Here is a 13,493-nt window from a genome sequence, read left to right on the forward strand (position 1 = left end):
AAAAAAAGTCATAATCTGAATTTAGATCAACTTTAAAAAGTTCTTGTACAACTATTTCAGTTCATGCACTTTAAACAAAACTTTTACACACAGGGTTTAATCTTCATCATCAAAGTAGAAATCTACAGGAAATGGAAATAACTACAATATTCCTGTTACTTCACAGGAAAGCACTCTCCTAAGTCTTTATGTTGAGGAAAAAAAGGAATTAGGAATAAAACCAATGTCTTTTAAAGGGCAAAATGGAAATAGCATTACAAAGACCAAGGTAATCTAACAGTAAAATAACTTTATAAACAAGCTCAAATAAAGAGACCCTGCAGGCAAAGTTGAGATCCAGAACTATTATTTATAAATTAAAACCTTTGACACTCTAAGACTAATTTTTTGGTCATTTTTCTCTACAGCTGCCACGGACAGTATTCAGGAAAGACTCAATTGTAAATACACAGAAATTGGTTTATTGCTGCTTGTGCTACTGCAGTGAAAAGAGAGAAATAAATCATTCTACAGTGAACGAGAACAGCAAAATTCCAAACAATTCCATTTTGATTGTGACAAGCCCAGGGAAAGCTGGAAGTCCCCAGGCACAGGACAGAAGGAAAAGGAACCTCCTGAACAGCAAAGAGATCTGAAGATCAGCAACCAAATCTCACCTGCCAAGCATCATGATTTTTATCAAAAAACAACTCTGAGTTCATCAGATCAAATTTCAGCTGAGCACAAACCTGGAGCTCCTCAAAGGAAGGAGCTACAAGAAAAAATGTTCAAGAAAGGGGAAAAAAGTGGAAAAGAAGGGAGGGTTCCCTGCTGCTTCGGAGGCAGAACTTTGCATGGTCTGAGGGGAAAATCCAGTTTCCTGCTCTGGGAAAGGCAAAGTGCCCAGAGCAGCAAGCTGGGAAGAGCCAGGACAGAGGAGTTCACTGCAATTCCTCCCAGGAATTCCAACCCCTGGAATGCCCAAGCCCCCAGGACAATGGGTGCAGCTCTGAAGAGCAGAGTGAAGGCAGGAATCACCCTCTGGATATTTCCCTGAGCTCCAGGAAAAGCTGATCCACTGCTGGGTCCCACCCTGCACTTCCAGGCTTTGGAAAGATGCTGCAAATTTTCACCTGGCTTAGGTACTGCAGGCTCCTGCTCTCAAATGCTATGGGGAGTTTCTCCAGACTCTACATACCTGGCATATCCAAGAGGAAAAAAGTCATGCGAGGAAAGCCTCTGATAATCAGATTGCAGAACTGTGCCACGCCCCTGATGATCTCACAGGACTTTTAACACTTTCCTAAAGCACAAGCCAATAAAATCAGCGTTCCCACCCAAAAAGCTGCCCTGGGAAAGGGATGGCTCTTCCCAGAGCCCAGGGATGATGACACTGCTGGTCACAGCAAAGCTGGTGCTGACACAGGGACAATCAAGTGGGACCAAAACAAATATTACAAGAGGAAAAAAATAAAAAGCCTCAGATGTGTCATTTAGAAAATTCTTTACTTTAAAAATTCCTATCTGTAAGTGATGAGACTTTAAAGAATCCTCTGCTGGGACAAGAATGCTCTCCCTGCTGCCACAAGCTGAGAGGCCCTTGCCTGAACTGCTGCCTGCACACCTGGGAATCACAAAAGCTTTCACATGAAACACAAGCCACCAGTGAAGTCACTCTTAAGCACAATTTACCAAAACTAAAATCACTCTCTGTGTAAACAGAGCCTGTTGACAGAATAGTTACAGGTCAACCTGGCACCGCTCATCCTGTGAGGAAAAGCACATAAATGAGAAGTGAAGTCAGCTCTGCCATGGGATTCCCCAGTACCACCACCCCTTGCAGAAAGTAAAATGCCAAGCAGAGTCAGGATCAATTGTGCTGCCTTTGGACAACAGCTCAGAGGGCAGGGATGAGGGACGGCGGTGTCTTGGCACGTGGGGAATTCTTCCTTCTGTTCTGGGGGAGATGCGAGCAGTCTGAATCAGCTCCCAGCTCCCACCAACACAGCTGTGAGCAGGAAACCACCCTCGGCACAAGGGCTCTGAAAGCAGAGTTCAGGAGGGCCCTGGGAAGGGCTCCAGTTGAAAAGCAGGCACCGCTGTCAGGAATTCACGTGGCTCTTTCAGTCACTGGATCCTGTTTGTCGTTTGCTACATCAAAAATCAAATGATCCCATCTATTTCTGTCGCCTGTGATGGCCACCTCTCCATCCCCCTTTTTTTCAATTATATTTAGCTTCAGATTTATCATAAGGGCTATTTCTGACCATTAGTCATGACTGAGCCCTTCAGCTTATCATTAAAATCTTGTGTTAGTGATGCCTGCAGGATCCTGAGACATTCTGGGGGTTTTCACAATAACACAAGGAATATTCCAAGCAGCTGGGATCCACCAGCCTGGAATGGGATCCTAAATACACCTGGAATGGGATCCCTGTTCCTTCCCTGAAGCAATCAGGAACTCAGCCTGTGGTCACTCCTGGGTGGCTGTTTTATTTTATTTTTTTTTTCCTTTAAAATATTTTTCTATAAAATACTCCACCCCATTTCCACACCTCCAAGAGGAAGGTCTGACAGCACAGGAGTAACTGCAGAACTCTGGCTGCTCCTCTCATGGCAGGGAAAGGTTTCCAAAGGCACATTGTTTCTGCCGGGGAGCTGCAAAGTCAACAGTTACTGTAAATAACAAATGAGCTGGTTGTGCCATCCTTCCTTCCTTCCTTCCTTCCTTCCTTCCTTCCTTCCTTCCTTCCCTCCCTCCTTCCCTCCTTCCTTCCCAGGAAGCTGCTACCAGCACCAGTGTGGTCTGGGATCCCAAATAAAAACAAAAGACAGCCCACAGGGAACAGACACGTGCAAAGAGACTTTTTCCTCAGCTCTATCCAGTGATTCAGGCCCTACTCCATCCATTATTCCCCTCCTATACAAGTCCTAGCTCCATTCCAGACTGGAGCAATGAAATCTGCTCTCAAGATCACTGATGAAAATGCTCTGGGATCATAAAGCCAACCCGAGATACCTCCAGAAATCACATCTCAGCAGCACTTCCCGCTTCAGAATGAAAATGGGAGTCTGAGTTCCAGATAAAAAAATAAAAACCAGTATGACATTCTGTGTGCTACCAGCCCCATTTTTCCTGGGGAAGCTGTGCATGGCACAGAAAATGCCTTAAACAAATATCTCAGTATCATTTCAAAGTGACAAGATGGATGAGCTTCACCACAGAACTCCAAGTCAGCTTAAAGGAACCTATTTTTATCTCACTGAGTGAAATTCCTGCTCTCCTTCAGTTCTTCCGTATTTAATCCCAAGCAGACTATTTTGTGTGGGATACAGAAAGGGTTGAAAAGCTTCAAAGTACCTGCAATATTCAACATATCTCACAGCACCACCTTCCATTCACTCCCCTGGAGCCTCCTTGGTGTTCTCAAATACATTGGGATTTTTAAAGTCCAGTGAAGGATGCTGGCAACTCTTAAAATCCTGACATTACTGATCTTCAAGCATCTGGATGCAATGGCTGCTCCAAAATTAGTTTTGAAGTGCTCTGCATCACGGAATTATCATCATTTCCCTTCATGCATCTCTCAGTTGCAGAGCAGAAATCTCTATTTAACACCTCTCCTGTGCTGGCACTGTTCAAGCAATCCTTAATCTCCTGCCCAGCAACACAGGTGAAGAAGGATCCAGCAGATTCTTCCAGGATTTACAGAGAAATAAAATGCAGGAGATATTTTTTATTACATTAAAAAAAAAACCAAAACCCAAAAAACTAAATGTCAGTCAGATTGCAATGCAGCAGCAGGGAGCAATCATCAAGAGAAAATGAAATGTTGAATCACCAGGTGACAGAAAATGAAGCAAATTAAACACCCCAAAACTCTGCAAACCTTCCCCAATCAAGACCCCTAAATGCAGACTAAAAAGGCATTATTTAAACTCAAATTGTTCCTACAACTCCAGCACAGACACAACGAACAATTTGCACTTATCTGGCCTTTGGATAGTGAAGATCTGGTATTTAATTCCAAGATCTGTGGTATTGCCATTAAAAATAAAGCTTGGCTAGTATGTCAGCACAGCCATCCCCACAACAAACAATAAAATTTCTTTGTCATCCAAGGGAGGGGAAAAAAAAAAAAAAAGCCCAAGTAAAACCTGTTCCTCACTGAAGACACAAGATGAAAAAAAAGTCACCTTACCCAGCCCCCTAATGGAAAACTATTTGCATAATTTAATAGCAGAGTCCAGATAAGCCCTTCCTCAAGTGAGATTTTGGGGTTGGAGGTTAGAGAGAAAAACTTCTGGCCACTTGTGCAGTTTTTAAGGCTCTTCTTTGTGCTGAACCAATTCTATTTTCCCCCACAGCTCTAAAATCCTGAAGACCCTAAAAAAAATGTTGCAAGCATTGACCAGAAATCTTAAATTCCCCTGAGAGATGCTGCCCCAGCTACAAATCACTGCTGCCCCAGCACAAACTCTCCCACTATAAAAAACTTCATTACACCGTGTATTCCTTGGAGCAGAATTCAGGGAATGCTTGGAGATTTGTGGTGCCAGTGAATCCCTCTATTCCCAGTGCCACCACCAATCTGTCATCTCCAAACACATGGCAGCAATTATTCACGAGTGCCAGTGCAGGAAACGTTCACCCAAGACTTCAGCACATGAAGGAATTTTGTTAAATATCTTATTTAAAACAGGTGCTTGTGTTGGGGTTTGCTTTCTTTTTTTGTTTGTTTTTTTCTCCTTTCTTTCCAGGCCAGAATTTGTATTTTTAGAAGCATATTGGGGAAAAAGATAATTTAAAATTCGACTTGAACTTAAGTATCCAAAAAGGTGAATAATGTTTGGTACTTTAAGGGATGAAATGTAGGAAATTCCCTAATTTTGGTCAGAAATAGAAGAACTTCCTGTGAATATGTAAAACCTGGAAGGCAAGGACAATGTGACAGGAACTGCTGGCACTCTAACTGTCAATGGGCTGATGTGAGCACATGGAATTAAGAGATAACATTTTTAGGAAGTTTGTAATTCACAACATGGCAACCTTTCATAACCTCTAGAAATCCCTTCATTTGGCATTCACCAAAATTAAGGTGATTTCTTATTTCTCTAAGGGCAAACTGTCATGGAAAATTAAAAATAAAAAAAAAAAGATGGTTTTGTGAAAAACAACCCAGGGCCAACCAGAATTTCAGCAGAGATAAAAAGGGGGAGGAGTGAAGGAGATAAAGATCACATGTTGGCTTCCTCGGTGAAATAAACACACAACTTTCTGCCCAAACAGCCCTAAAAGTTGGAATTTGGAGGTGCCCTGCTCCAGGAGCTTGCTGAGAGTGGGCAGTTCCCTGAGCCTGATGGCCAGTGTGATGTGTGAGCAGTTAATGAGCAGCAAGGACAGCCAGAAGCCTGAGCTATTGTATGAAAAATAGCCCTGCACCGTGGTTATTTTAGGGAGCAGGCGTGTGCTCCAGGATTTGCTGGATAAATGTCACTCTCTAAAATTTAACACGGCCCTGCAGTGGGTTTGGACTGTGGGGAAAAAAAAAAAAGGCGTTTAAGTACCGCAGCAAATAAAAAAAAAAAAAGATTGAAGAGCTTCCCTGCCTTCTGACACACTCACACGTGGTGTTACCTGCATGTGTCCAGCTTGAATCTTCACTGCTTCAGCTCCTTCCCCTTAAAACTCTGCACCAAAGCACCCAAATTCCAGCCTGTGCTTCTCATGAATTCCATTTTTCACTGTAATAGCACATGCTGTGAGCATTCCTAAAGATACCTTCCTACAATTGTCTGTTCAGTGGTAACATAATTTATATAAGAAGAAATTAATATCTAATGCAAGGGGTTACCAATCAACCTCACAGCTCTGTTAGCAAGCAGAGCAATTAATTACTTCCACTCCCAATATAACTGCCAAAAGTTTGGACATAATTGAATAATAAACTGTTTTATTAGTCTAATTGGACATGTCAAAAATCCAGGTGTTAAGACTTCTGGGAAACTTGGCTGATATTTTAATTAATACGGGGACATAAAGGAGTTTTGACTTTTGAAACATTGTAACGCCTTAATACAAAATACTGGAATGTTATGGAAAACGAGGCTAGTAAAAAACAGCCACGAGAACGCTAAAATTCTTGTCCAGAACCCTGTACAGAGAATTTCAAGCTCCGACCAGCACTCCCGGCCGAATGTTTAAAGGTGAGGATTGATACTTAGTTATAAAATTAGACTATTTCCCAAGGAAACCCCAAGTTAATTATGCACCCTGCTGTGTTTAGGAAGCACCTTCACAGCTCAAATAACTGAGCCACCAAAAAGTTCAGCGGCTCTGGGCTACCAGCCAGAACTGCTTCTCAACGATGTGAGCAGAAAACAGAAATACATTAAAAATAAAAAAAAAAAAGGGGGGGGGGGAGGGATTTAAAAAAAAAAAATTCTTGCTGCGAAGCTTAGGGCGTTATTTATTTAATTAGGTATCCTGGAGACACTCAGCAACTGGGCCCTAATCCTGACTCAGGCTTTTAGGAGGGATGGAGAGACGGTTCCTGCAGGAATCCCGGCGAGCCCACCCCGAAGCGGAGCCCCCGGGGCAGGGCCGGGCAGGCCCGAGGAGCCCCCGGGGCGCTCCCGGCCGGCCGCTGCCGCTGCCCCTCGCTCAGCGCCCCCAGGCCCGGCCGCGCCCGGCGCACAGCGCGGCCTCGGCGGCTCCTTCCTCCCTCCCTCCCTGCCTGCCTGCCCGGCCTGCCCGCCTCCCCTCCCGGCAGCGCCGCTCCCGCCTCCCCGCGCCTTCAGGGCCGCGGCCGGGCCCCGCCGCCCTCACCTCCAGGTCGCGGCCTTTGTTCTTGAAGTTCTTGAGGCGCTGGTTGTCCAGCTTCTCGTTGTCGGCCATGGCGGGGGCGGCCGGGGAGGAGCGCGGCCCCTCCGCCTCCGCCCGGGCCCGTGCGCGCCGGGGGCCCGGCGGGGCCCGCTCTCGGCCTCAGCGAGCCGGGAAGAGCCGGGCTGAGGTGGCGCCGCTGCGAGGCCGGGTGGCGAGGCCCGGAGCGAGGCCGGGCGCGGAGCGGAGAGCGGAGAGCGGAAGCGGGGCCCGGAGCGGGGCGGGGCGGGGCGGAGCGGGCCCGGGCCGGTCCCGGCGGCCCGAACGCGCCGGTGCCGCCGAGCGGGGGAAGGGACGGGCCGAGAGAGGGAGGGGGAAACAGGGGCGGCCTCGCTCTGGGCGCCGCCGCCCATTGGCTGCGGCCCGCGCGCCCCGCGGCCAATGGCGGCGGGGAGGGAGAGGGCGGGAGCGGTGACGCGAGGCGGGAAGGGGGAGGGAAGGAGGGGCCGCCTCAGCGCCGCCGCCATCTTGGGTGTTGGACGCTGAGGGGAGGGACGGGCGCTCCCCGCGCCTGCGCTGCTGGTTTAATCCTTTCCGCGCAGGTGGAATTTAACAAGTTAACGTTTTAATCGTTCCCCCCGCTCTGCTTTCTCTTCGCTCCCCTTATGGAGCCGGCAGTTAACAGTTTAATCCTTGCGCTTGCTGCGCTTGGGGCTCGCTCCCGTCATGGAGCCGAAAGTTAACACTTAAATCAGTCTCCCTAGTTGGCTTTGCGTTCGGTCCTTTCACAGAGCCCCAAGTAAACACCTTAATCCTCCCCTCACTAAACTTTGTATTTGCCCCCATCATAGAGCCAAAAGTTAATCTTTCCCTCATTACACTTTGCGTTTATTTGCATCATGGAACAGAAAATTAACACTTCAATCTTTCCCCTCGCTACACTTCGCATTCCCTAAGAATAATCCCCCTTCCTTCCAGTCTTCCAGAATTTTAGAGTTAAAAAAAAAAAAAGCTGCGATAGAAACTTAAACGTTTTTCTTGAAATAAGATAAACAATATTGAAAGCACCAGAGAGATGCACTTGCAGAGCAGAGGGGATGGTAATTTTGTTCCTACTATTGGAATTTTACCTAGAAAATAATGCCTTTGTGCTCTAACTAGAAGTATTCTCCAGGGTGTGTACATACATATACACACCAACACCACAACGATTTTTCAGATTCTGAGGAGCTGTGTGTTTTATCTCTGGGCACTTCCCAGCAGACGAGGCTTGGCTCTAGATAGTTCTCCAAAAAAATCCCAAAAAGTGACAGGAGCTGAGTCACTACAGCCCCATCTGTTGCATAAAGCGATGCCACGGCAATATGTGGAATTAGTATTACTAATGGAATTAGTACTACTAATAGAATTATTATTGTCACAGCAATACGAGGACCCCCGTCAATTAGTCAGGGCTAATTAGTGCTGGTGGAATTCCATATAGACGTGTCTTGTCTAACAGTATGGAAAGCATTTTGTCCAAATCTTTTGCAGGGACAGCAGCCTTTTCAAATCCGGGAAAAATGGACAAAAAAAATGTCATTTTCTTGATACAGATATTTTACTTTTGTAAAAATGTAATGCAGATTTTCCGTGCAGTAATGTTGTAGATTAGATAGAGATACAATTTAAAATAGTATCTTTAGTTAGCGCTCTGTTTCACTGACAGGCTGAGGGAGTTAGAATTGTTCAGCCTGGAGAAGAGAAGGCTCCAGGGAGAGCTCAGAGCCCCTTGCAGGGCCTGAAGGGGCTCCAGGAGAGCTGGAGAGGGACTGGGGACAGAGGATGGAGGGACAGGACACAGGGAATGGCTTTAAGATGAAAGGGCGTAGGTTTAGATTAGATATTAGGCAGAAATTCTATGATGAATAATGAAATCGGACTCTGGTACTGCATGTTCCATTCCTGCCCAGCGTTCAGAACTCATCGGTTTGTGACGGTAAAAAAAACCCGGTGTGTTAAGACCCAGCCTGGAATTTTAGGACAGGAAAGGAAAAACCCTTTTGTTCCATCGCTGCCCTTTTCATCACCACCTTTTCCACGCCGTTGTTCCCCCAGACGAGCTCATGCCACCTCCAGCACCTCCCAGGTCACCTCCCGTAGCACCGAGTGCCCTGTCGGGGTGGCCCGGGAAGGATGGAATTGGAAAAGCAGCACAGCCCGACCTGACTCGGCGCCCAAAGCAGCGCCCGTGAGCTCGCAGGGAAAGCAGCCCCCTGCTGCCCTTCCCTCCGTGCTCTTGGGAAAACACTGTCCGAGTCGAGGGGCTGAGCAACGACCCTGCTCCCTTCTGAGCAACCTCCTGGAGATTCCCGAGAATCGCCCCGGAGAGCCTTCCTCCAAATCCAGACCTGCCTGCAAATCACCCTGCTGCACCCCGACACCCCGTTTCCTTTCTGTGAAATTCCATGTAGCAGTATCCAAAACATGCTTTGCTCTTATTTAATTATGAAGGAAGACAGTCCTTCGGTGGTGTTTTGATCTGGTATCATCCAAAGAATAATTTATATTTTGACTTCATTGTAGACATACATGATCAGAGCTGGATCAAGTGTGTTTTGTGTAATTGTAATCCAATTAAGATGCTTGGCTCTCAGAGGAGCAATTGCCACACTGTTTTTGTTTGATTTTACTTCAGGTCCACAGTGCAAAAACATCAGAAGACCAATTTTGAAGGATAAACCAGTTCCCCTCTGAATCCTTGATCCAGTGTCACTGGGCTGTCTTTAAAAAAAAAACCAAACAAACAAAGAAACCAGACAACTGGATCTTTTCACTCTGAGGTTTTTTACTAAACGTAGATGCCTACAGCATCATAAATTATGCATAAAACACAAATTCTCGTGGTGTGATGCTGTTCAGACTTCATGCGATGCTACAGAACACAGCTCTGCTTCTTTGATATTTTTTTGCATCTTTTTTACCTTGGAAAATAATAATAATAATGCAAATATAAAGGTGGGAATTAGGTTCTGCTCACCTTCCTATCCTTCAAGCAACAGACAGATTTGCTTTACAAAGAGTTTACATTTTGTTTACAACTCACAATTTGTGAATTTTGCACCTCATTATGCAATTAGAAAATATTTAGTTCTCGGTTGATCTTAAACACCTCTTGAGTAACAACGTGAATCGATCTGAATGCTTTTACTAATAGCAAAATCATTTATATATATATATTTACTAATAGTAAAAATATAGAAATATAATATATAATGTATAAATATAATATATAAAAATTTTACTATTAGTACAAATACATAAGAAATATAAATTTATTAAATATTCACTTAGGTGAAAAAAACCTCCTGCTTTTCATAGGCCTGTCTCCCTCCTGTAAGAAACAAAATGTTATGTAAAGCTGCAAAGATTTGTGTTGCACACAGAAAAAACCCCATTAATCCCGGGGTTTATACAGATGGAATAGCTGGTATTACCAAGGAAGCAAGGCCACTGCTGGGAGGATATTTTATATTAATCTTTCAGCTGGTGTGCAAACCCAGACTTTTGCTAGAGACAGGTTTGAAGGGGATTTTTTGATAGGAGTTGGTTGAGTGCTTTGGGTGAGAGAAGGAATCAAAGATTTGGCCCACGGACACTTGAACATTTTTATTCAAATGGAGTTCTGTTCATGCTTCCCCTTGGGTTTGTTCATCTAGAAACACTGATCACACTGTATTCTGCTTTTTTTTTTCTTTTGCTATTTAGAAAAGAAGAAGTATTTACACTTGGGAAAAAATACTCTTCAGTGGGGGTGGTACTTAAAAACTCACACTTTAAAATCAGTTTCTTAAAGTGAAGGACTGCACCGGCGTGAAAAGGCAAATCATCTGGGAATGCTCCCAGTGGGATTCTTTGCCTTCCCATTTCCAGCCCTGGAGGCCCGTGCCGTGGGACACTGGAACTCCTGGAGCTGCTCTCGGGTGCTCAGGCAGCCAAGGGCCTGCCCTGCTGCCCGCACCCAATTCCTTTAGGGTCTCTCCCTCATTCCCACTGTCCCTGGGCTCTGTCCCTCTCAGCCTGAACATTGCAGCTCCCTCTCTCAGTGTGTAACACCCCCTAACCAGAACCTTTTTCCGAAGTGAAGGCTTCTAGATACTTTTATTCTCATTTTGTCTGGGGAGCTACCGTGGGATTAATTCTGGGCTCACTCCCACAGTTCAGTGTCAGCTCCTGCAGCTCCAGCGCCCTGTGCTGATTCACATCAGCCCAACATCTGCTCCTGTGACCGGGGAATGAGCCCAGGGCTCGCACATGACACCGAGCAGGAGCCAGGCAGCTTCAAGCTCACGAGCAGAGCTCCCGAGCTGCCTCTGCAGCAGCACAGCCTGCTCTGGTCTCAGCCGCTCTGCCGTAAATCGCTTTTTAAATATTAATATAAAACAAAACTTTATTTTGTTTTTATTTTTATTCGGCTGAGATGTCGCCTTTCATTGGCGTTGGGGCGTTTGCTACATCTCAGCCCGTGAATGTTCAGTTTTTATCGTGCAAAATCAGAGCCCTGCAGACAAATTTATAGGTCGTGATGTGACCGTTGGCAAAAATTTTCCTTGTCACCACAGCTGGAGTAGATCCCAAAAAATCCATCAGCTGCAAATGGCCCAAGAAGAAGAGGAATCAATCCTCAATCAACAGATTGTGGAGCTGCACTTCCCTGCTGGTGTCTCAGCTGCTTTTCCTTTCCAACACAATTTCCTATTAAAGGAAAGAGAAAAGATTTGTTGGAGATAAAAAGTGAAGAAATGAAGGGATGAGCTGTGGCAGTGTGCCCTGGAAGATCCAGGGATGTGTTTTTTCCATGTTAAAACAAATCCCACCAGCCAGCTGATGGTGGGACAGAGACCAAAAATAAAATAAAATAAAATGCTTTGGTCTGCTGGTTTGGGGTGAGTTCAATAATATTTCTAAAAGGAAAGGAAAACTTTATCTGCTGGCAGGTCTGGGAACTCCAGGATTCTGGATCCTGTTCCACTTGAGTGCAGGAAGGGAAGTTGCCTTTTCCATCCTTAATTCTTCAGGTTTCCAAATGGAACTTCCAAATGGAAGGCTGATCATTGGAGCTGTGTTTGAAAAATTAATCTGCACAACATGCTGAGATAATTAAATGGTGTGAGATGTTGGTGTGTTTCATGTTGTACACAGAAACACTGATGGGATCATGAAAACAGAATTTTTGGGAGCATCTCAGATTTAAACTCATTTCAGGCTGTTAACACTTTCAGGGAGCAGAGTTTAGCTCATTAAAGCAGCATCAAACCCAAGATGCAACAAAAAATGGAAATGTCCAGATGCAGATTTCTATTGTCAGTGCTGTGTCTCGGGCTCGTTTTGAAAGCAAACTCGAATCCATGACTGAATAAGGGATTTTGAAAGGCTCAGGACTTGGTATTGAGCAGAGAAATGAAAATACTCCAAGTTTGCATCTCTCTTTGTTCTGCTGTAATGGAGAAAAGGAGTGCTGAGAGCAGCACCACTAACGAGGCCCATTCTCCCAAGGCTCAGGGCTGAGATTTCCTTGATTTTCTGCTATTTGATAAATGGGAATATTTCTGTTCAGCTTTTCTTTTCAGGGAGAATAATGAGAACATAATTTTCCTGAATTATGCATTTGTCTGTCAGATCACGGAGATCAACCCTTTCTTTTAATGCTCATTATTCCTCTTTATATTCAAATTTCTCTTTAGCTATGAGCTGGTAACCAGGGCTCTTCTAAACCACAACCAACTGAACGTGGAAAAAAAAAAAGGGAATTCCAGTTTAGGAATCTGCAGTTTGGACATCACTCATTGTTAGGAATTTTCAGTGCCACAAAGTGAAACTTGACTTTAATGCATGATGAAAACAAATGTGGGCTTTACCTAAAGATCAGCAATTTATACTTGTATTTATATTATTTATAATAATTATTTTCACAATTGTTATAATATTAATATTTATAATATTAATATTTATAATATTTATAATAGTGATAAAATTCATCATATTTATATTTATATTTATATTTATATTTATATTTATATTTATATTTATATTTATATTTATATTTATATTTATTTAACAAATTGAAAATAATATCTGGAAACGAGCTCATCAGCGCTGCAATGAGGCAGATTTTGTCCAAAAAAAGCGATTTTTAGCTGTGTGGTTTATGACTCTCAGCAGGTTCTCGGGCTCCTCTGGTCTCCGTTGGAATTTTCAACTCGATAGTTTGGTTTTGATGAGCTGCAGGAAGCCTCGCACACCACAAGATGTCTCAGCGAGGAAACACGTTTTGTACGAGTAATTTTTTTAAGACCATGACTCGATTTTCTGGTGTTTGCCTCGGGTTTTCCTCGGTGCTTGACAGGGGCTTTTCAGCAGCACACGAGGAAGCAAAACCTGTACAAATTAACCCGTTAGCGTGGGCAATAAACGGTATTTTAAATAATCAGTGAGCCAAATGACTCAGTGGAAAACCTTACGCTTCCAAAAGGAAAGGCTCGGTGCAGGTGACAGCAAAGAAATATTAAATCTTCCTGTGTAGGCTAAACAGAAGAGTTATTTGAGACAATAATTAATTTCCACAATGATTGACTTTAATATGTTAAATGCTTCCAACTATTCATACTCAGGATTAATGCTGTTTGGAGTTACTGTGAGGAGACAGTTCTTT

General features: G+C 44.4%; 1 protein-coding gene across 7 annotated transcripts in view; it reads right to left on the bottom strand.

Annotated features, from left to right (window-relative positions):
* The window catches only part of KPNA4 (karyopherin subunit alpha 4), a 22,335-nt gene extending 15,301 nt beyond the window's left edge, over positions 1 to 7,034 (bottom strand). Inside the window, exons 1-2 of one of the 7 annotated variants that reach the window (XM_062499025.1) lie at positions 3,341 to 3,678; positions 2,535 to 2,637 (exon numbers count right to left, since the gene is read on the bottom strand). In XM_062499025.1, the coding sequence (XP_062355009.1) occupies positions 2,535 to 2,637; positions 3,341 to 3,378 (141 nt within the window). In that variant the 5' untranslated portion in view covers positions 3,379 to 3,678. Of the gene's footprint in view, positions 1 to 2,534; positions 2,638 to 3,340; positions 3,679 to 5,617; positions 5,725 to 6,808 lie in introns of those variants that run through there. The other 6 variants (XM_062499031.1, XM_062499028.1, XM_062499026.1 and 3 more) reach the window with 6 other exon arrangements.
* Positions 7,035 to 13,493: the final 6,459 nt, after the last annotated feature.

The sequence above is a fragment of the Cinclus cinclus genome, chromosome 10 (assembly GCF_963662255.1).
Source record: "Cinclus cinclus chromosome 10, bCinCin1.1, whole genome shotgun sequence".
Classification (NCBI taxonomy): Eukaryota; Metazoa; Chordata; class Aves; order Passeriformes; family Cinclidae; genus Cinclus; species Cinclus cinclus.